This window comes from Hemiscyllium ocellatum, chromosome 25 (genome assembly GCF_020745735.1).
Source record: "Hemiscyllium ocellatum isolate sHemOce1 chromosome 25, sHemOce1.pat.X.cur, whole genome shotgun sequence".
Classification (NCBI taxonomy): domain Eukaryota; kingdom Metazoa; phylum Chordata; class Chondrichthyes; order Orectolobiformes; family Hemiscylliidae; genus Hemiscyllium; species Hemiscyllium ocellatum.
Genome location: NC_083425.1, coordinates 164511 through 189237, shown reverse-complemented (window position 1 = coordinate 189237; position 24727 = coordinate 164511). Strand labels below are relative to the sequence as shown.

The 24727-nt window shown below is 42.8% G+C and overlaps 1 protein-coding gene across 2 annotated transcripts in view; it reads left to right on the top strand.

The window, feature by feature from the left end:
- The window catches only part of LOC132827882 ((E3-independent) E2 ubiquitin-conjugating enzyme UBE2O), a 177694-nt gene that overhangs the window by 53050 nt on the left and 99917 nt on the right, over nt 1-24727 (top strand). For both annotated transcript variants that reach the window (XM_060844644.1, XM_060844643.1), the window contains exons 6-9: nt 7153-7296; nt 15079-15188; nt 18179-18329; nt 19286-19872. In XM_060844644.1, the coding sequence (XP_060700627.1) occupies nt 7153-7296; nt 15079-15188; nt 18179-18329; nt 19286-19872 (992 nt within the window). The remainder of the gene's footprint in view (nt 1-7152; nt 7297-15078; nt 15189-18178; nt 18330-19285; nt 19873-24727) is intronic.

Below are 24727 nucleotides of genomic sequence, written 5' to 3'. Positions count from 1 at the left end.
TGATTTTTATCCCTGCTTCTGCAATATTATTTGTATCCCGACCAGTGAAGACTGATGTAAAATACTTGTTTAATTATGGATGTAGGTTTGCTTGCTGAGCTGCAAGGTTCATTTTCAGATGTTTTGTCACCATACTAGGTAACATAATCAGTGGGCCTCTGGATGAGGCACTGATGGTACGGCCCACTTTCTATTTCAATAAGACCGACTTCCAAACAAATGAAATCAGACGGATCCAACACACCATACTTCCACGGATTACCTAATATTCACAAACCACAAGACCCCCCGCCCCCACCAAGACCCATAATCTCGCTACCTGGAGCACCAACTTATAGATTGGCTAAGGGACTAATTAAAGGCTAAAACTTAGTAGAAGACTCATGCCACTCCATGCACTCCACCCAAGAATTCCTGAAGACCACCAAAGGCACCAAGATAGCGGTTGAAATAATGATCCTCTTTGACATAGGGGCCCTGTTCACATCCATTGACATCAGCTGCAAATGTGTTGCTGGTCAAAGCACAGCAGGTTAGGCAGCATCTCAGGAATAGAGAATTCGACGTTTCGAGCATAAGCCCTTCATCAACCTGGCCAAGGAGACACTGACTACATTAGAAGAACCAAATACACATCCACCAAACACCACCAACTTCATCAGCAAGGACAATATCATCAAGTTAGTGAACTTATGCTTTAGCACAAACTTCACCTTCAACAACAAGACCTCTAGAAAAACCAATGGAACACCCACAGGATCTCCAATATCTGGGTTCTTAACAGATGCAATAATGCAGAGACTCAAACAAACGGTTCTGCCAACCGTCCAACCCAAACTTCGGATCCGCGACTTGGATGACACCTTTGTCATCACTTTAAAAAAAACAAATTAAAGGCAACCTTCAAGACCATTAATAATACCCTTACTAACATAAAATTCACAAAGAGAAGAAAGGTAACACCAAACTGCCATTCCTAGATGTTGTGGTAGAGCAAACAGCCAATGGGGAACTTCAAACCAATGTCTACAGGAAAACAACACCTACGGACCAAATACTGAACTACAGAAGCAATCATCCCAACATCCACAAACAAAGCTGCATTAGAACATTATTCCAATGAGCCACTACATCCTGTAGCACAGAGGAACTACGCAGAACAGAAGAAAATAACCTATACCATGTATTCTAAAAGAATGTACCCAACGAACACAGTCCGCTGATTTCTTAGCAACAAACTGAAACGAACAGACAACACGTGTCCAGCAACCATAGCCACTCTCCTCTACATTAGACATCTTGGAAATGACTGCCAGACTACTCAGACCTCTTGGCATCATGGAAGCCCACCAACACACTAAAACAGCAGCTAATTAATGTGAAAGACCCCATACAAACAACAAGCAAAACTATTTCATTTACAAAAATCCTTGCAAGAACTGTGACATACCGGCAGAAAACTAGTAACAGGATGTATGAACATCCAACTAGCCACAAAAAGACATGACCCACTCTGTCTTAGCATCCTTATAGACAGATGAGTAAGAACACACTTCGACTGGGATAACACATCCATCCTAGGACAAGCAAAATAGGACACGTGAGAATTCCTAGAAGCATAGCATTCCAATTGCAACTCTATCAACAAACACATTGACTTGGATCCTGTTTACCACCCCCTGAGAAAAAGAACAAGAAATGGCATCACCACAGGAAAGTACCCATGGAAGCCTAAACCCATAAGTAGAAAGCATACAATCAGTGCTTCACCGGAGGCTCACTGATGTTACCTAGTGTGGTGACATAATGTCTGAAAATGAACCTTGTAGCTCAGTGAGCAAACTTACATTCAGGACCTCAACCTGAGCTACAAATCTTTTCGATACTCGCGAACTTGTTCAATTAATCTGGAATTTCCCTATATTTTCCATCAACTTTAATGCTCACTTTTTGTTGAGTTTGTAAATGTTTCAATGAAAATTTTTTTAAAATGTTTTTAGATTTCTCCCTCTTTTGTCATTCTTTGTTTTATTTTTGATAGGCTATACGTCAGAATCAAATCTATCTTTGCACAACCATTTACTTTTTTATCTTTTTAGTTTGATAGTATCTCTAACCTCTCGTTAACGACTGTATTAGGCAAGAACTTGTGGGCAGATGTTCACCGGTAAAGGGATGGCTGGAAAATGGGAAGCCTTCAGAAATGAGATAATGGGAATCCAGAGAAAGTATATTCCTATCAGGGTGAAAGGAAAGGCTAGTAGGTAGAGAAAGCTGGATGACTAAAGAAATTGAGGGTTTGGCTTTTTAAAAAAAAAGGAAGCATGTGTAAGGTATAGACCGGATAGATCGAGTGAATCTGTAGAAGACTATAAAGGCAGTAGGAGGATACTTAAGAGGGAAATCAGGAGGGCAAAAAGGGGACATGGGATAGCTTTGGAAAATAGAATTAAGGAGAATCCAAAGAGTTTTTACAAATACATTAAGGACAAAAGGGTAACTAGGGAGAGAATAAGGCCCCTCAAAGATCAGCAAGACAGCCTTTGTATGGAGCCTCAGAAAATGGGGGAGATACTAAATGAGTATTTTGCATCAATATTTACTGTGGAAAAGGATATGGAAGATATAGACTGTAGGGAAATAGATGGTGACATCTTGCAAAGTGTCCATATTACAAATGAGGTAAAAACAATGACTGCAGATGCCAGAAACCAGATTCTGGATTAGTGGTGCTGGAAGAGCACAGCAGTTCAGGCAGCATCCGAAGAGCGCCCTAACCCTAACCCATATTACAGATGAGGCAGTGTTGGATGCCTTGAAATGGGTGAAGGTGGATAAATCCCTAGGACCTGATCAGGTGTACCCTAGAACTCTGTGGAAAGCTAGAGAAATGATTGCTGGGCCTCTTGCTGAGATATTTCTATCATCGATAGTCAAAGGTGAGGTGCCGGAAGACTGGAGGTTAGCTAATGTGGTGCCACTGTTTAAGAAGGGTGGTAAGGACAAGCCAGGGAACTATAGACCAGTGAGCCTGACCTTGGCGGTGGGCAAGCTGTTGGAGGGAATCCTGAGGGACAGGATGTACATGTATTTGGAAAGGCAGGGACTGATCAGGAATAGTCAACATGGCTTTGTGGGTGGGAAATCATGTCTCTTAAACTTGATTTGAGTTATTTTTTGAAGAAGTAACAGAGGATTGAGGAGGGCAAAGCAGTAGATGTGATCGATATGGACTTCAGTAAGGCGTTCGACAAGGTTCCCCATGGGAGACTGATTAGCAAGGTTAGATTTCATGGAGTACAGGGAGAACTGTCCATTTGGATACAGAACTGGCTCAAAGGCAGAAGACAGAGGGTGGTGGTGGAGGGTTGTTTTTCAGGCTGGTGGCCAGTGACCAGTGGAGTGCCACAAGGATCGGTGCTGGGTCCTCTACCTTTTGTCATTTACATAAATGATTTGGATGCGAGCATAAAAGGTACAGTTAGTCAGTTTGCAGATGACACCAAAATTGGAGGTGTAGTGTACAGCGAAGGTTACCTCTGGTTACAAGAAGATCTTGACCAGATGGATCAATGGGCCGAGAAGTGACAGGTAGAGTTTAATTCCGATAAATGCGAGGTGCTGCATTTTGGGAAAGCAAATCTTAGCAGGGCTTATACACTTAATGGTCAGGTGCTAGGAAGCGTCGCTGAACAAAGAGACCTTGGAGTGCAGGTTCATAGCTCTTTGAAAGTGGAGTCGCAGGTCGATAGGATAGTGAAGAAGGCGTTTGGTATGTTTTTCTTTATTGGTCAGAGTATTGAGTACAGGAGGTGGGAAATCATGTTGCGGCTATACAGAACATTGGTTAGGCCACTGCTGGAATATTGCGTGCAATTCTGGTCTCCTTCCTATCGGAAAGATGCTGTGAAACTTGAAAGTGTTCAGAAAGGATTTACAAGGTTGTTGCCAGGGTTGGAGAATTTGAGCTACAGGGAGAGGCTGAACAGGCTGGGGCTGTTTTCCCTGGAGTGTCGGAGGCTGAGGGGTGATCTTTTGGAGGGGTTTATAAAATTGAGGGGCATGGATAGGGTAAATAGACAAAGTCTTTTTTCCTGGGGTCAGGGAGTCCAGAACAGAGGGCATAGGTTTAGGGTGAGAGGGAAAAGATATGAGATACCTAAGGGGCAACGTTTTCATGCAGATGGTGGTACATGTATCGAATGAGCTGCCAGAGAAAGTGGTGGAGGCTGGTACAATTACAACATTTTAAGAGGCATTTGGATGGGCAGATGAATAGGAAGGGTTTGGAGGGATATGGGTTGAGTGCTGACAGGTGGGACTAGATTGGGTTGGGATATCTGATAGGCATGGACAGGTTGGACGGAAATGTCTGTTTCCATGCTATTCGTCTCTGACTCCATGACAGATGGTGGGGTCATTGCCTTGGATGTTTCTTTTTAGATTATACCTATTTTGTACATTCTGAAATGTTCTGTTAAATGTCTGTCCCTGTATCTCAATTGAAAGATTTGTCAACCTAGTTTTCCAATTTACTTTAACCAACTTTGTTTTCATGCCCTCATCAATCCTCTTATTTAAATTTTAAGAAGTCTCTGACCTACTCACCTGTCCCTTGAACCAAACTTAAAATTCAGCCTGGTAGCCAAGACACCTTCAATGAGGTAATTCATTAATCCTGTCTGTACTGCATTGTCTGCTGTCTGGATCATGCCATTTTTATTATTTCGGGGAAGTGATGGCCTGGTGATTATCACTGGATTGTTAATCCAGAGAGCCAGGTAATTTTCTAGGACCCAGGTTCAAATCCTACCATGGCAGATGGTGGAATTTGAATGCAATAAAAAAAAATCTGGAATTAGCACTTCTCTAATGATCATGAGACCATTGTCAATTGTTGGAAAAACCCATCTGGTTCAGTGTATTTCAGGGGAGGAAACTGCTTGTCTTACCTGGTCTGGCCTGTGTGTGACACCAGGCCAACAGCAATCTGGTTGACACTTAACTGCCCTCTGGGTAATTAGGATTGGGCCATAAATGCTGCCCTAGCTTGTGCCATCCACATCCTTAAATTAATCTATATCAAAAAAAATACCCTAGAAACATTTGATGAATCCTCATTTAGGCAACCGTTTGACTGCAAAAGTCAGATGACCAATCTGTAGATTAAAACCTCCCATGATTATTGCTGTGCCTTTGTGACCAGCTCTCATCATTTCTGTTTTTTTTTTGCTGCACCATACAATGTGGTTACTGTTAGGGGACTGGCACAGCTTTACCAAAAAGTGATTGTTCATTTTAATCATTTCTCATTTCTGTCCAAACACTTTCCATATGTTGGGTTTTTGAACTTAGGCCATCCTTTTCTATTGTCCTGATACCAGTGTTAACTGACAGAACCACCCTTCCACATTTTCCCAGTCTCCTGTCATAAACGTCTTTTGCTCTGCAAGATTTTGCTCCCCATCCATATTATTCTGCAACCAAGCCTCTAATGGTGCTATCATTAGTTCTTCATTCACGCTGGAACTGTGAAAATTAAAAACCTCCTACAAAAACACTGAAGCTGTCCTTGGAATGTGACGGTGTTGACATTAATGACTAGGAGGAGCTTGGCACAAATAATTCAAAATAGTGACAAATTGTCCATCACCTTTGCTGCCATGCTGCCTCAAGAAGTGAAGAAAAGGAATCCAAATGTACTCTGGATTCCACCGACCCTGGGACATGGCCTTGACCATGAATAGATAACGCTGTTGAGTTGAAGGACAGTGGGTGGTAAACAGTGCTAAGTAAAGCTATAACTACAAGATCAGACCAAAGGTTTGCAGTACTGTTGGTCATGTATTGGGAGAGAGCTGGATCATCCCAATGGCTAGAGTTACACCTCACAACCCATGATGATGGTTGTGGTCTTTTTGGAAATTGATCATCAGTCCCAGGGAATAATTACACTAGTTGTTTAGGCCATTGTTTCAGGCCCAACCAGTTTCACTAATGCCTTCCTGTCTCTAGCGTGTCAGATTTTGGAGACCTGTTATTACAGTGTATGGTGCCATTCAGAACTTAGAAACAAAAGCAGTCTATGTTCATATGCAGCAAAACCTGGATATGATGCAGGCTTAGTACGATAAGTGGCAAGTTACATTATGTCAACACCCAGTGCCTGGTAGTGATTATCTCTAACTTGAAAATATGATCATCTCGCCTTTTTATCGCTATTGCTGAATTCCTCCATTATCAACATGTTGAGGGGTTACATCGGCCAGGTGGGTAACTCACCTACAAAGTTCCCAAAGCTTATCCACTATCTACAACAATGGCTTGTTCATGCAATTGAGAACAAGTGTGGTTTGCTAACACTTGAGCTCAACATCATACAGGACAAAGCCCACTTGACTGGCACCCATCACCACAGCAAATATTAATTTCTTTCAGCACAGTGTCGGCAGAGCGCACTAGGTGTTCAATAGCAACTTGCCATGTTTTCTCCATTTGCACCTTCGAAATCCATGACTCCTACCACTTTTAGGAGAAAGTGAGGACTGCAGATGCTGGAATTCAGAGTCAAAAAGCATGGCGCTATAAAAGCGCAGCAGATCAGGCAGAATCCGAGGAACAGGAGGATAGAGTTTCGAGCATAACATCTTCATCACAAATAATGAAGAGCTTACACTCAACGTTGACTCTCCTGCTCCTCGGATGCTGTCTGGCCGGCTGTGCTTTTCCAGCATCATATATTTTTGACTTCTAGAGACTGCAGATACATGGAAGCACCACTGTCAACAATTCATCAAAGCTATGTGTCGCCCCGATTTGGAAATATATTGCCGTTACTTCAGTGTCACTGAGTCAAAATCCTGGAAATCTTTGCACCTGCACTGCCTGTATAGTACAGTGGTTCAAGAAGGGAACTTTCCATCACTTTTTTATCAAAAGCTGTAAATGTTGGCCTTGGTAATGTCACTTGCATCTCATAAGAATAAAAGTAGATAAATCTTAAACTAATATATATTTGATCAAACGCAAACAAACAAATGTCTTTATGGCTGTACGTTTTATGTTTATTTTAATATCTGGTTACAGCTAAAGGTATGAATGTCTGCCGCAGATGGGGTTACCTTAATTTGCAGCCATGCTTTTCTGTTCTAGGGGCAGTTCTTCGATGAATCCTATGGGTTTTATCCAGGACAGATGTTGTTTGGAGCAGCTAAAGTTTTCTCCAACGTCCAATGGCTCTCTGGTGTTCGACCTGTACTGAGCAAAAAGAGCAAGTTTAAGGCGGTAGTTGAAGAGGTATTTTTAAAAGTTTAAGAATCAAACTTGCTGTATTGCCTGTTAAATGACCATATTTTTAGAATTTCTCTGGGTCTTGCTCCAGTGTGATCTTGAGACCCCTCACTAAGGGAAAGACCTCTGTGTCTGTATCATAGGCAACCACTGGAGATAATATAACCTGGCACGTACAGGCAAAAGTGATCTGTTGACCTTTGAAATGGAATGATTAATTTAATGTAATTTAGGGGTTTAATTAGGAACAATGTCTATACGTCTATTTAAATTGGCTGTGACTCTTGGTATAATATGCATACCTTCTGTGAAATTGTTTCTTAAGTATCTTGAAATACTGATTTGCAAAGTGTATTCTAAGCTCTTGTTCTTGTGGTTACTATTGTAAAAACTCATGAACTAAAATGTTGTGAAGTTTTGCACATGCAGATCAGTTACACTGTGTTATGTGGGAATTGCCTTTAATATGGAGCTTGTTGAACTGCTCAGTGGAAGACCTGGCTGGATGAGGTTAGTGTTTTGTGGTTGAGAGTAGATGAACAATGTGCTGGCTGAAATATTCCTTTCCTAGATGGATACAAGTGAGAAACGAATCCTGTTGAAGTATCCAATGGTTCAGAAGCTATGTAGACATCTTCTGACTATCCTTTTATAGTGGATTTAAACAGAGGCATTATTGGTTTTTCAGTATCTGCTTCAGATACAATCAACACAAACAGGGCATATTTCAAAAGATTCCTGTAGGTGTTTGGTGAATGCGAACCTTATCCAGCCTCTTTCTAACCATTTGTATCCTACAATTCCTTTCTCCCTCATTTACCTAACCTGTTTCTCCTCCATTTCATTTGTTATTTGCTTCAACCACTTCAGAAGAGTTCTTCAGTCTTGCCCTTTTCCAATTAAGTTTCTCCAGAATGTCCATTTAAATTTATTAATTCCTATATTTATATTTAGGAGTTAGAGTTGTAGAGTTAAACAGCCTGGAAGTTGGCATTGACAAGTTGGGGTGAACTGCCTACCAGGCTTCCTAGAATGAATTAGTTCTGTTTCTGTGTTTGGCCTGTATCCCCCTCAACCTTTCCTACCCATGTTCCTGTCCAAATGTCCTTTCATTGTCGTAATTGTACATACTTCTTCCACTTCCTCTGGCAGCTTGGTCCATTTGCATATGCACCACTCTGTGGAAAAAGTTACCCCTTGGGTCCCTTTTTTGTTTTAAAAAAGTCTGCCCCACTCTCCTTAAACCTATACTCTCTAGATTTGGATTTCCCTACCTTGGGGAAGAGATCTTGGTTATTTGTGATCTCTATTCCCGTCACGTTTTAAACCTCTGAAAGGTTACCTATCAGCTGCCTATGCTCCAGGGAAAAAAGACCCAGCCTATCTTTATAACTCAAATTTCCAATCTCCGTAACATCCTAGTAAATCTTTTTGGCACCTTTTCCAGTTTAATAACATCCTTCCTACAGCAGGGTGACCAGAACTGTGTATCAAATGTGGCCTTACCAATATCTTGTAAAGCTCTAACTTGAAGTTCCAACTCCAATACTTGACGCTGTGACCGATTTGAAGGCAAATGTGCCAAACGTAGTCTTCACCACCCTGTATACAAGGAACTACGTACTCTTGGATCTGTTTGCCAACGCTCTCTGGGGAATGACTATTAACTATGTAAGACCAGTGGAGTGCCACAAGGATCGGTGTTGGGTCCACTACTTTTTGTCATTTATATAAATGATTTGGATGTGAGCTGAAGAGGTATAATTAGTAAGTTTGCAGGTGATCAAAACTGGAGGTGTAGTGGACAGCGAAGTTTTCACTGGAGTGTCAGAGGTTGAGGGTTGACCTTTATAGAGGTTTATAAAATTATGAGGAGCATGCATTGGGTAAATAGACCAGGTCTTTCCCCTGGGATTGGGTTGTCCAGAACTAGTGGGATTAGGTTTTGGGTAAGGGGAAAGATATAAAAGAGAGCAACCTTTTCAAACAGAGGGTGGTACGTGAATGGAATGAGGAAGTGGTGGAGGCAAGCACAATTGAAACATTTAAGAGGCATTTGAATGGGTTTATGAATAGGAAGATTTGGAGAGATATGGGCTGGGTTCTGGCAAGTGGGACTCAATTAGGTTGGGATATCTGGTTGGCATGGTAAAGTTGGACCAAAGGGTCTGGTTTCCATGCTCTGACTCTAAATGCTGCCCTGGTTGTCTTGCATTTACAAAATGCAATGTCTTGCATTTACCTGAATTAACTCCATCTGCTAGGCACATGGCTCACTCTCTCAGTGGAGCAGGTAAGGGATGTTTGGCAGTGGCTGCTTGAAGGCTCGGTGACGTTTCTTTAATGGTTTAAATTTGAAAGTTTTTGTTTTTAAAAATGCGCGGAGCGGACCCGGAAGCTGGTGTAGCGCAAGCTTACCTGGGTAAGTTGTTTTTTCCTATAAAGCCGCGCAGGAGAGGAACCCGAGGCACTACAGAGGTAGTGCCTCCCACCCGCCCTCCTCCTCTCACCTAATAATAAGACCCGTTGTGGTAAGCAGGTAAGTACTGCATTTTGCTTGTTCTATTGTTTAGATCTAGTTTTTTTTTAAAAGGTTACTTTTAGAGGGATGGCAGTGAAGGCAGTGCAATGTTTTCCTCTTGCAACATGTTTGAGGTGAGGGATGCCATGGTCATCCCTGCTGATTACACTTGCAGGAAGTGCACCCATCTCCAGCTCCTCCAAGACCTTGTTAAGGGAGCAGGAGTTGGATGAACTTAGGATCATTTGGGAGGCAGAGGGGGTCATAGGTCGGAGCTTTAGGGAAGTAGTAACTCCAAAGATTGCAGACAGATGGGTGACAGTGAGGGGGACTGGGAGGAAGCAGTCAGTGCAGGGACACCCTGCGGCTGTTCCCCTCAAGAACAAGTATACTGTTTTGGATACTTGTGGGGGAGACGACTTACCAGGAGTAAGCAGTGGGGTTCAGGCCTCTGGCACGAAGCCTATCCCCGTTGCTCAGAAGGGAAGGGTGGAGAAGAGCAGAGCAATAGTTATTGGGGTCTCCAATAGTTCAGGGCACAGGTGGTTTTGTGGGGGTGAGAGAGACTCACGTTTGGTATGTTGCCTCCCAGTGCAAGGGTACGTGATGTCTCTGATCGCGTTTTCCGGGTCCTTAAGGGGGAGGGGGAGCGGCCCGAAGTAGTGGTCCATATTGGCACCAACGACATAGGTAGGAAGAGGGATGAGGATGTTAGGCAGGCTTTCAGGGAGCTAGGTTGGAAGCTCAGAACACAGCTGTTGTCTCTGGTTTGTTACCCGTGTCACTCGATAGAGAGTTGAGGAATAGGGAGAGAGAACAGTTAAATGCGTGGCTACAGGGATGGTGCAGGAGGGAGGGATTCTGGTTTCTGGATAACTGGGGTTCTTCCTGGGGAAGGTGGGACCTCTATAAACAGGATGGTCTACTCCTGAACCTGAGGGGCACCAGTATCCTTGGGGGAAGGTTTGCTAGTGCTTTTTGGGGGCGGGGGGGGGGTTTAAACTAACTCTGCAGGGGCATGGGAACTTAGACTGTAGCTTTAGGGTGCGGTACCTGGAGTGTAGGGAGGTTAGGAACATGGCGTCAGACTCGAAGGAGGGTGCCTGTAAACAAGAAGGTGGCTTGAAGTGTGTATACTTCAATGCGAGAAGTATGCGAAATAAGGTAGGTGAACTTGCAGCGTGGATTGGTACCTGGGATTTCGATGTTGTGGCTATTAACGAGACATGGGTAGAACAGGGACAGGATTGGCTGTTGCAGGTTCCAGGGTTTAAATGTTTTAGTAGGGTCAGAGGTGGGGGTAAAAGAGGGGGAGGTGCGGCATTGCTTGTCAAAGATAGTATTACAGCGGTGGAAAAGACGATGGAGGAAGACTTGCCATCTGAGGTAATTTGGGCTGAGGTTAGAAATAGGAAAGGTGAGGTCACCCTGTTAGGAGTTTTCTACAGGCCTCCTAATAGTCCTAGAGACGTAGAAGAAAGGATTGCGAGGATGATTCAGGAGAAGAGTGAAAGTAATAGGGTGGTTGTTATGGGGGACTTTAACTTTCCAGATATTGACTGGGAAAGCTATAGCTCGAATACGTTAGATGGGTCGGTGTTTGTCCAATGTGTGCAGGAGGGTTTCCTGACACAATATGTAGACAGGCCAACAAAAGAATTGGAGGTAGGTGAGCACTTTGGGGACAGTGACCACAATTCGTTGACTTTTACTCTAGTGATGGAGAGGGATAAGAGTGCACTACAGGGCAAGAGTTATAGCTGGGGGCAGGGAAATTATGATGCAGTGAGGCATGACTTAGGATGTGTGGCTTGGAAAAGTAGGCTTCAAGGGAAGGGCACAATCGATATGTGGAGCTTGTTCAAGGAGCAGCTATTGAGTGTCCTTGATAAGTATATACCTGTCAGGCAGGGAGGAAAGGGTCATGTGAGGGAGCCGTGGTTTAATAAGGAATTGGAATCCCTTGTTAAAGGGAAGAGGGCGGCCTATGTAAAGATGAGGTGTGAAGGTTCAATTGGGGCGATTGAGTGTTATAAGGTAGCCAGGAAGGATCTAAAGAGAGAGCTAAGAGCAGCAAGGAGGGGACATGAAAAGTTCTTGATTGGTAGGATTAGGGAAAACCCAAAGGGTTTCTATAGGTATGTCAGGAATAAAAGAATGACTAGGGTAGGAATAGGTCCAGTCAAGGATAGTAGTGGGAAGTTGTGTGTGGAGGCTGAAGAAATTGGGGAGACAATGAATACTTTTCATCAGTATTCACTCAGGAACAGGACGTTGTTGCCGATGTGAATATTGAGTCACAATTAATTAGAATGGATGGCTTTGAGGTATGTAGGGAAGAAGTGTTAGAAGTTCTGGAAAAGGATGAAAATAGATAAGTCCCCTGGGCCTGATAGCATTTATCCTAGGATTCTCTGGGAAGCAAGGGAGGAGATTGCAGAGCCATTGACCTTGATTTTTATGTCCTCGTCTACAGGAATAGTGCCAGAAGACTGGAGGATAGCAAATGTTGTTCCCTTGTTCAAGGAGGGGAGTAGGGATAACCCTAGTAACTATAGGCCAGTGAGTCTCACTTCTGTTGTGGGCAAAGTCTTAGAATTCTAAGGGGTAGGATTTATGAACATCTGGATAGGAATAATGTGATCAAGGATAGTCAGCATGGTTTTGTGAAGGGCAGGTCGTGCCTCACAAACCTTATTGAATTCTTTAAGAAGGTGACTAAGGAGGTGGACAAGGGTAAAGCGGTAGATGTGGTGTATATGGATTTTAGTAAGGCATTTGATAAGGTTCCCCATGGTAGGCTACTGCAAAAAAAATGGAGGTATGGCATTGAGGGTGAGTTGGAGGTTTGCATTAGGAATTGGCTGGCTGGAAGAAGACAGAGGGTAGTAGTTGATGGTAAAGGTTCACCTTGGAGTGCAGTTACCAGCGGTGTTCCGCAGGGATCTGTTTTGGGACCATTGCTGTTTGTCATTTTTATAAATCACCTGGAGGAGGGGCTAGAAGATTGGGTAAGCAAGTTTGCGGATGATACGAAAATCGGTGGAGTTGTTGACAGTGAGGAAGGATGTGGCAGGTTACAGCGGGATATAGAAAGTTGCAGAGCTGGGCAGAAAGGTGGCAAATGGAGTTCAATGTAGGTAAGTGTGAAATGATTCACTTTGGTAAGAGTAACAAGATGGGGTACTGGGCTAATGGTCGGATACTTGGTAGTGTGGATGAGCAGAGGGATCTCAGTGTCCATGTACACGGATCTCTGAAAGTTGCCACCCAGGTAAATAGTGCTGTGAAGAAGGCATATGGCGTACTGGCTTTTATTGGTAGAGGAATTGAGTTCCGGAGTCCTGAGGTCATGTTGCAGTTGTATAAGACTCTGGTGCGGCCGCACCTGGAGTATTGTGTGCAGTTTTGGTCGCCATACTATAGGAAAGAAGTGGAGGCACTGGAACGGGTGCAGAGGAGGTTTACCAGGATGTTGCCTGGTATGGTAGGAAGATCGTATGAGGAAAGGCTGAGGCACTTGGGGCTGTTTTCATTGGAGAAAAGAGGCTTTTGGGGTGACTTGATAGAGGTGTACAAGATGATTAGGGGTTTAGATAGGGTTGACCATGAGAACATTTTGCCACGTATGGAGTCAGCTATTACACAGGGGCATAGCTTTAAATTAAGGGGTGGTCGGTATAGGATAGATGTTAGGGGTAGATTCTTTACTCAGCGAGTCGTGAGTTCATGGAATGCCCTGCCAGTAACAGTGGTGGACTCTCCCTCTTTATGGGCATTTAAACAGGCATTGGATAGACATAGAGGATAGTGGGCTAGTGTAGGTTAGGTGGGCTTGCATCGGCGCAACATCGAGTGCTGAAGGGCCTATACTGCGCTGTATTTTTCTATGTTCTTATGTTATGCCTTATCCGTTGCTCCCGATGCGGTCTCCTCTACATTGGGGAGACTGGACGCCTCCTAGCAGAGCGCTTTAGGGAACATCTCCGGGACACCCGCACCAATCAACCACACGGCCCTGGGCCCAACATTTCAACTTCCCCTCCCACTCTGCCGAGGACATGGAGGTCTCTGGGCCTCCTTCACTGCCACTTCCTCACCACCAGACGCCTGGAGGAAGAACGCCTCATCTTCTGCCTCGGAACACTTCAACCCCAGGGCATCAATGTGGACTTCAGCAGTTTCCTCATTTCCCCTTCCCCCACCTCATCCTAGTTCCAAACTTCCAGCTCAGCACTGTCCCCATGACTTGTCTACCTGCCTATCTTCTTTTCCATCTATCCACTCCACCCTCCACCTATCGCCTTCATCTACTCACCTATTGTATTCCATGCTACTTTCTCCCCACCCCCACCCTCCTCTAGCTTATTTCTCCATGCTTCAGGCTCTCTGCCTTTATTCCTGGTGAAGGGCTTTTACCCGAAACATCGATTTTGCTGCTCCTTGGATGCTGCCTGAACTGCTGTGCTCTTCCAGCACTACTAATCCAAAATCTGGTTTCCAGCATATGCAGTCATTGTTTTTAACTATGCCTAGGCCCAGTTCATCAAGATCCTATTGTATTCTTACATAATCTTCTTTGTTCACAATGCCAAAGATTTTAGTGCCTTTGGCAAATTTACTAACCATGCCTCCTAGGTTCTCATTCAAATCGTTTATTTAAATGGTGAGCAACAGTGGATCCGCTAATTGTTGTGGCATACCATTGGTCACAGGCCTTCAGTGTGAAAAATAACCCTCTACCACCACCCTGTCTCCTATCATCAAGCCACTTTTGTAACCCATTGCCTAGGTCTTACTGGACCCCATGTGGTCTAACCTTATTAACCAGTCTACCATATTTTACCTTGTTGAGTGCCTTGCTAAGGTCCAAGTACACAACATTTTTGAGACACTATTTCTCATGTACAAAGCCATGCTGACTATCCCGAGTCAGTCCTAGCCTTTGCCAATGTATGTGGATCTTGTCTGAGTCCCCTCCGACAACTTGCCGACCACTGACAGTCGGCTGACCATTTGTAGTTCCCTCGTTTTCCTTGCAGCCTTTAATACATAATGCCATACCATTAACTACCCTCCAGTCTTGTACCTCCTCCGTGGCTGTCAGCGATACAGGTATCTCTTAGGAGCTCTAATTTCTTCCCTAGCTTCCCACAATGACCTGGGATAGTCTTAATCAGGTCCCAGGGATTTAAGTACTACTTGTTAGAGATGTTAAGAAATGTGCCTCAGTTAATCTAAGGGACCCGATATGCTTTATGTTCTAGGTGCAAGTGGTGGAGCTTCGAGTTTCCTGGATAACAAAGAGCTTTTGTCTTGGTGGAAGTGAGAGTGTTTATCCTCCATCTCCAGTTATCACACATGACAATTTGCCCAGGTATGGTGGGAGTTAAATTTCATCACTGACTGGAAAATAGAGTCCAAGAATAAACTAGTAAGAAATTTTTTTTTAAATTTAAGAACTTTCACTAACCTTCTGAGCTTCTCCAACATTTTCTGTTTGTTTCTGTTTCGGAGCTAGTTTTGCTCTCCATCACTGTGAGAGATATCTCTTGCTGTTTTATGATTGTAGACCACTAGGTCAACACAGTACAAGGATGTGACATGCCAAGAGGATAGTGGTTTAAGTTTTTGTTCTTTTGTAAGTACTGCTGGAACTTGCCTGAAAATGTAGTGAACTCCTATCAGGTGATTGGGAGGCATGTTTTAGTCTAGCATAGTCAATTTTAAAATTGAAATGAAACAAGTACTTTTTAGGTTTTGATCTCTTTCAGATCTTGGTGAACTTGACATTTCATTCTATTTCACTTTGTTAATCTGTTTTCTTGCAGAAAATTGTGTACTTTATTTTCTCATTCAAATCAAACACACAACTAGCAGTAATGCATTTTCTTTGCTGAATTTTATGGGTTTATACTTGGAACAAGATGTTTATAATTGTACTTTCCTGCAGTGTCTGATTTTTGTTTCCTTTTAGGTTAAAATCCTTTTAAGTGTTAATAGAATCTTGGAAAACATTAAGTTTCACAAGGATGTTGCCAGGGTTGGAGGATTTGAGCTATAGGGGAGGCTGAATAGGCTCGGGCTACTTTCCCTGGAGTGTTGGAGGCTGGAAAGTGACCTTTATAGAAGTTTATAAAATCATGAGGGGCATGAGCAGGGTAAATAGACAAGGTCTTTTCTCTATGGTGGGGGTAGTCCAGAGCTAGAGGGCACAAGTTTAGGGCACGAGGGGAAAAATTTAAAAGGGACCTAAGGGGCAACTTTTTCACACAAAGGGTAGTGTGTGTATGGAATGAGCTGCCAGAGGAAGTGGTGGACACTGGTGCAATTAGAACATTTAAAAGGCACCTGGAGTGTACGAATATGAAATGTTTAGAGGGATATAGGCCAAGTGCTGGCAAATGGGGCTAGATTAGGTTAGTTTATCTGGTTGACATGGAAGAGTTGGACTGGAGGGTCTGTCTCTATTCTGTATATCTCTGTGACTCTGACTCTAATTGGATTAAACAAGGTCAGCATGAGTTTATAAAAGGAAAGTCATGCTTAACTAATCTATTGGAATTCTTTTGAGGGTACAACTGGAAGAATAAAGATTAGATTCCCTACACTGTAGGGAACAAATTCCCAACAAATCCACACCGACCCTCCAAAGAGTAACCCACCCACGCCCATTTCCCTCTGACTAATGTATGGGCACTATGGACAATTTATCATGGCCAATTCACCTGACCTGCACATCTTTGGACTGCGGGAGGAAACTGGAGCATCCGGTGGAAACCCACGACAGACACGGGAGAATGTGCAAACTCCACAGTGACAGTTGCTCGAGGCTGGAATTGAACCTAGGACCTTGGTGCTGAGAGGCAGCAGTGGTAACCACTGAGCCACTGCCAGTGGATGTGTCCTTTTATTTCAGGAAGGCTTTTGATAAGGACCCACAAAAGACTGGTGGGCAAAAATAAAGCATTAGGGAGTGGGGAATATACTGGCATGGATTGAGAATTGGTTGGTAGGCTAGAAACAGTGAGAGGAAGTGGTCAATCTATATAAATTGGAAACAAATCAGTTCCTTGAAGCTTACTAATGACATCTCGAGGTGGGATTGAGCATTGAGGATGCAACTGGCTTTAGGATATCTTACACAAGTTGAGTATGCGGACAAACACATGACAGATGCAGTGCAATGTGGCTAAATGTGAGACTGTACACTTGGTGTGAAAAACAAAGGAAGAGTAGTATTTAACTGGTGACATATTGGGAAATGTGAATGTACAAAAGGATATCGGTGTACTTGCACATTAGTCAATGATAGCAAACATGCAGATGCAGCAAACAATTAGGCAGGCAAAGTATATACAGTGTTGGCCTTCATTGCAGAGAATTTTAGTTCCAAAGTAGAGATGCCTTACTGCAGTTATTCAGAGCCTTGCTGAGACCACATCGGAGTATTGTGCAGTTTTGGTTTGGAGTGCAGTGGTTAATACTGGAGATAGTAGGACTGTTATAGAGATCAGTTAATTTTTGATTAGATTGAAATTTTTTTTCATAAATGGTATCAAAGGATATGTATCAAAGGTGTATGAGTCAATTGCAGATAAACTAAAGTTTCAATGAATGACCGAGCAGGTGCTCTTAACTCTTGTTCCTATGTTGTGAATTTTTGGAATTTAGTTTCCTCGATTGTGAATGTTCAATAAGCACATTTTAAGATTGAGATTCATAAATTTCTGAGTACTTAAAGGAACAGTGGATTGAGAAACGAATAAGTGAACCTGACGTAGAAGGTTCAATATGCTGTGTACACCTTTGTTCTGATTATCAAACCAGCAATTCGATTCTGTGAAAATGATCAATAGTTTTGTGCTGAATTAAATAAATAGATTTTGCAGAATCTGTAAGCGATCGAATAATTTGGCCCAAGGTTTGTTCTTACCACTCTACTGGCAAAGTATTAAAATGAACTGGATAAATTGAAGGGCTTAGAAGTAAAACATTAGATGATGCTGCTATGCTAAGTATTTCCAGCATTTTCTATTTCAATTTCAGATTTTCAGAATTCACAGTATTTTTCATCAGAATGATATGAAATATGGGATCACTGTATTCCACCACACAACACCCTTATGACCCTTATCAAACCTAAATTGCAAGTATATCGAAACATTGTGTGGAATGTTGGATTTGGCCATTATGTTAACAAATTCTTTGATTAATGATGTTTAATATCAGTATGTCAGAATGTACCCAGTTTGAAGTTATGATGATCCTAGGCATTATCTGTGGGTGGGTGGACAGTGACTCTCCCCTTTCCTCTAAATTACATTTGTGTTTTGACTGCAGCATTTGTATTTTTCCTTTCTCTAGGGTGAAACGCTTGAACTGTTATGACCATGCTCGCATGGTCCTGGCAGAACGGGCTGTATATGTGCTCCCGGGAGATCCTGAATGTTCGGCTATTTCTTCGGAGGGTCCAGAAGGAAATTCCATCATTGCTGTGAATTCTGTTGTCAGAAAGGTAACTTCAGTATGGAGATACTGTGCCTAAGGCAGGTAACTAATAAAGACTGACTACTCCTTTAAGGAGAGCAGAGTAACTCTTGTATATTTGATGAATGAAGATTAAAATATCAGTGACGAGGTAGAGTGTTTTGATAGGTAGAGTAAGAAGGCTATGCATTCCCGGATAAGTTTCAAAATGGGGTAGAAGAGAAAGGGGATCGGAGTTTACAGATAATTAAATCACTAAGTGTGTAGCAATACACTAATAAGAAGACCCTTTTAAAGAAATACAAACAAAATAATAGGGTTCTTTTCTAGAGAGGTAGCATTCAATATGAGAGAAATTGTTAAATTTTGAATGGATATGGTTGTCATGAAAGACTGAATAAACTTGATACTTTTATCAAAGAGTAGGATGTTATGAATGAGGAATTGCAAGTTATGAATGAGGAATTGCAAATTATGAAGAGATTCCACAGGATAGGCATAGAGATGATCCTTCCATTTGCAAAAGAGATTGGATTAGGCCTTCATATAAGTTAATCATGCAGGGATTGGTGAGAATGTGTAACTGACCATTACAATATATTCATGGGCAAGAAAGTATTCGATGGTTATATTCCTAGGGTGAGGTGAGAGGTGGCATTTGTAGAGCATTCACATAGAAACAAACCATTTGATCAGAATGTGTGTAATTCTGTCTTGGTGTATTTGGATGTCCAGAAATTACAAAGTCAGTTAGAAAGGCACTTTTGCAGATATAAAATAATTTGCCTTGCTTAAGTCTTCACCTCAAGAATAAATTTATTTTTAATTTTAGATAAAACGTGGAATTATCTGGAAGTATTTTTGGAATGTCTGTGGCTGAGTTTGGAACTTTATTCAGAAATTAACTTGTCAATGTCCTTTATATGCATTTGGGCAGTTGTGAGACTGCACCTGATGTAGCTTGTCCTTTTGTCATTTTATTAGGTTAAACGCCTTTTTGACAAGGAGAAGGTTAAAAACATCTTGAATAATTTGGATACCCGTGAAATGGATCATTCTGACAAGTTTGCAGTTGCCTTGGGTGATGGCTCTGTCATGGTCACCTCAAATGTTTTTGGGATCGGTAGCTCTAAATCGAACTTAGGTTGGGAGGGCACGCCTCAACTTGCCATAGGATTGAAATCCCAGCCTGTAAATGGGACTGTAGAGAAGGAATCTGTTCTGAGCAATGGCCCCGTTTTCACTAATGATGATGCTCCGACTCAGTTGGAACAAAGAGTAAAAGAGGAAAACTGGAAGGAAATGGGTCAGTCTCCAGTGATACTAGGTGAAGACTTACTGGAGAGTAGACAGACTCTAAAGGCACAGCTGGCAGAACAGGATGCAGATGATGAAGGTGCTGAAGATACTGATGAAACCAGTTCCATTTCTTCTTCTGCAAGTTCAACTGCATCATCACAAAGTGGTGGACATGGGCGTAAAAAAAGTATCCCACTTTCTATAAAAAACTTGAAGAAGAAACACAAGAAGAAAAAGAACAAGCCTTCCCGTGAATTCAAACCAGGTGACAGGTGAGATTTTGATGCATAATGGAGCAAAGCCGTAAGTCAAGTGCTGTTGGTTATAGATTGAAAGTCTGCCTTTTTTAAAGGGACTAAGACACGCATACTCGTCATCAACTGAGCTGTAGCACATAGCGAATCAAGACCAGAATAACTTTCATGAGATGTATGGTCAAAGGATGGAAGATGCCGTAGAAGTGTTTTCCTTATTTAATTCTTTTGTCACGTTATACTGGGAACAATCTACAAGTTTGCATTGTAATGCCACCTCCCATCAATAGTTGTGATGTGGTATATCCATTTGAAGTGCACAGAAATATAAAGATGATAATTTATTGAGGAAGACATTGGAATGGAAAACTAGTCTGTGCATATCATTCAGAAATTGTTAGAAGCATTTTTGAGTTATAGGCGTGTGACTATGAACAAAACCGAAATTACTGGAAAACTTTACATGTCTAATGGAAGGTTGTGAGGAAGGGTCGCTGGACCCGAAACATGAACTCTGATTATTCTCCGCAGTTGCTGTCAGTCCTGCTGAGCTTTTCCAGAAATTTCTGTTTTTGCTTCTGATTTACAGCATCTGCATTTCTTTCAGTTTTTGTGACCATTCAGAGTAGACCATTTTGGATCTTGAGCCATATTTCTACTTAAACAAGCTAAGTTTGTTTACATTTTTCCTTTTTGTGTGTGTGTGTGTGTGTGTGTGTGTGTGTGTGTGTGTGTGTGTGTGAGTGAAGACTGTTGCAATTGAAACTTGTATGCAAAGGGAGTTTGTTAACTACAGCCTCTTCCTTGCTCTCAACCTTTTACTAAACGAAACTTGGAAAAACGCAGATGAGCCTCTCGAATGTAAAGTTTTATTGCCAAGGGTATCATCTTAAAATCCCTACAATGTGGAAACAGGCCCTTTGGCCCAATAAGTCTATTTCAACCCCCCAAAGAGTAAACCACCCTAACCCATTCCCCTACCCTATTACTCCACATTTGCCCCTAACTAATGTACCTAACCTACACACCCCTGAACGCTGTGCAATTTAGCAAGGCCAGTTCACCTATCCTGCACGTCTTTGGACTGTGGGAGGAAACTGGAGCACCCAGAGGAAACCCACACAGACACTGGGAGAATGTGCAAACTCCACACAAAGTTGCCTGAACCCGGGTCCCTGGTGCTGTGAGACAGAAGTGCTAACCACTGAGCCACCATTCACCCATAGTAACTAGATTGGGTTGGGACATCTGGTCGGCATGGGTGGGTTGGACAGAAGGGTCTGTTTCCATGCTATACATCTGTGATTCTATGACTAGACGTTCTTTACTTCTTGGGGCCACCAAATCTCTTTCTGTTGGAAGATCTATTGAGATTGCATCACGTTTCATCGTCCATTAAAATGTTTTTTGGATTTTCTTGGTAATTAGTATCCTACAATTCGTGGGAGAAAATGAGGATTGCAGATGCTGGAGATCAGAGTCAAAAAGAGTGGTGCTGTAAAAGCACAGCTGGTCAAGCAGCATCCAAGGAGCAGGAGAGTTGATGTTTTGGGTGGCTTATGCTTGAAATGTCAACTCTCCTGCTCAGATGCTGCCTGAGCTGCTGTGCACAGATGAGTGGTCTTTGCGGAACACTGATCGGGGAGGGGAGGGAAATATATCCCTGGTGGTGGGGTCCGTTTGGAGGTGGCGGAAATGACGGTGGATGATACGTTGTATACGGAGGTTGGTGGGGTGGTAGGTGAAAACCAGTGGGGTTCTGTCTTGGTGGCGGTTGGAGGAGCGGGGCTCAAGGGCGGAGGAGCGGGAAGTGGAGGAGATGCGATGGAGGGCATCGTCGATCACGTCTGGGGGGAATCTGCGGTCCTTGAAGAAGGAGGCCATCTCTCTGCTCATCTACACTACCAAGAATCTTACCATTTAGTCTAGTACTTTTTATTCCTGTTGCTCCTTCCATAATGAATCACCTCACACTTTTCCACATTAAACTCAGCTTGCCATCTCTCAGCCCAGCTCTGCAGCTTATCTATGTCTCTCTGTAACCTACAACATTCTTTGTCACTATCCACAAGTCTACCGTCCTTCATGTCATCTGCAAATTTACTAACCCATCTTTCTACGCCCTCATTCAGGTCATTTATGAAAATGACAAACAACAGCGGACCCAAAACAGATCCTTGCAATACCACTCCAGTAACTCCACTCCAGGATGAACCTTTCCCATCAACCACCACCCTTTGTTGTCTTTTAGCTAGCCAATTTCTAATCCAAACAGTTAAATCACCCTCGATTCCTTGCCTCCATATTTTGTGCAATCACCGACCACGGGGAACCTTATCAAACGTCTTACTGAAATATACACAACATCGACCACTTTACCCTTATCCACCTGTTTTGTCACCTTCTTGAAGAACTCCATAAGGTTAGTTAGGTATGATCTATCCTTCTCAAAACCATTTTGACTATCCCTAACTATTTCTTTCCAGGTTATTATAAATCCTATCCCTTGTAAGCCTTTCTAACACCTTACCCACAACCGAAGTAAGGCTTACAGGTCTATAATTACCAGGGTTGTCCCTACTCCCCTTCTTGAACAAGGGGACAACGTTTGCTATCCTCCAGTCTTCTGGTATTATTTCTGTAGACAATGATGACATAAAGATCAAAGCCAAAGGCTTAGCAATCTACTCCTTGGCTTCCCAGGGTATCCTAGGATAAATCTCCTCTGGTCCAGGGGATTTGCCTCTTTTTTACACTTTCCAGAATTGCTCACACCACCTCCTTGCACATCTCTCTATTCTCCTTGACCACATTGTCTTTTTCTTGTGTGAATACTGATGAAAAGTATTCATTTAGCACTTCTCCTACCTCCATGCACAACTTCACTAGTATGCTTGATTGGCCCTAATCTTACTCTTGTCATTCTTTTACTCAAGATATACCTATAGAAAGCCTTAGAGTTTTCCTTGATCCTATCCGCCAATGACTTCTCATGTCCCCTCCTGGCTCCTCTCCGCGCTCTCTTTAGGTTTTTCCTGGCTAACTTGTAACTCTGAAGCACCCTAACTGAGCTTTCACATCTCATCCTAACATAAGGCGGCTTCTTCCTCTTGCCCAGAGATTCAATATTTGAGTAATCCACGGCTCCTGCGTGTGACAGCTTCCTCCCTGCCTGACTGGTACGTACTTACCAAGGACACGCAGTAGCTGTTCCTTGAATAATCTCCACTTTTCAGTTGTCTATCCCCTGCAATTTCCTTCTTCATCCTATGCATCCTAAATCTTGCCTAATCTCTTCATAATTGCCTTTCCCCCAGCTATAACTCCTGCTCTACAGTATATACCTATCCCTTTCCATCACGAAAGTAAACCTAACTGAGTTGTGATCACCAATCACCAAAGTGCTGACCTCCCTCCAAATCTAACACCTGGCTGGGTTCATTACCCAATACGAAATCTAATGTGGCCTTGCCCCTTGTTGGTCTGTCTACATACTGGATCAGGAAACCCTCATGCGTATGTTGGATAAAAACTGACATGTCTAAAGTACTTGAACTATAGTATTCCCAGTCAATATTTGGAATGTTAAAGTCCCCCATAACAATAACACTGTCATTCTCGCTTCTAACGTGGACCATCTTTGCTATTCCATCCTCTACATCTCTAACTATTTAGAGGCCTACACAAAACTCCTAACCCCTCCTTTCCTGTTTCTAATCTCAGCCCATAGTAAGTCAGTAGATGACTCTTCAAATGTCCTTTCTGCAACTGTTATACTGTCCTTGACTAACAGTGCCACATCACTCGGTCTTTTACCATTTTCTCTGTTCTTACTGAAAGATTGAGGGCAGAGCAGTGAATGTGAACTATATAGACGTCACCATGACGTTTGACAAGATTCTGCATGGTAAATTGGTTTGAGTGAGTTTTGAGAAGATTTGTAGCTCAGGTTGAGGTTGTGGATGTAATTTAGCAAAGCTAAATCACATGGAATACATGGAAAACTAGCCATTTGGATACAGAACTGGCTCAAAGGTAAAAGATAGGGTGGTGGTGAAAGGTTGTTTTTCAGACTGGAGGCCTGAGACCAGCAGTGTGCCACAAGGATCAGTGCTGGTCCACTGCTTTTCGTCACTTATATAAATGGTTTGGATGTGAACATAGGAAGTAAGTTTGTAGATGAAAGCAAAGTTGAATGTGTAGTGGACAGCACATTTACCTCCGATTACAATGGGTCAGTGGGCTGAGGAGTAGCAGATGGAGCTTAATTTAGGTAAATGTGAAGCTGCATTTTGGAAAGGCAATGGCAGGATCCTTGGGTGTGTTGCTGAACAAAGAGACGTTGGAGTGCAGTTTCAAACTTCCTTGAAGATGGAGTTACAGGTAGATAGGATAGTGAAGAAGTTGTTTGATGTGCTTGCCTTCAGTGCATTGAATATTGAAGTTAGGAGGGTCATGTTGCAGCTGCATAGGACATTGGTTAGAACACTTTTGGATTACTGTGTGCAATTCTAGCCTCCTTCCTATAGGAGGAAATTTGCAAGGGTGCAGAAAAAGTATACAAGGGTGTTGCCAGGTTTGGAGGATTTGAGCTATAGGGTGAGGTTGAATAGGCTAGGGCTGTTTTCCCTGGAGCATTGAAGGTTGAGGGGTGACCTTTATAGAGGTTTGTAAATCGTGAGGGGCATGGATAGGGTAAATAGAAAAGGTCTTTTCCCAGGGGTGGGGGAGGGCATAGGTTTAGGATGAGGGGAAAGCTTTAGAAGGGTCCTAAGGGACAACTTTTCCATGCAGAGGGTGGTGAGTGTATGTAACGAGCTGCCAGAGAAAGTGGAGTTGGTACAAGTATAGCATTTGAAAGGCACCTGGATGG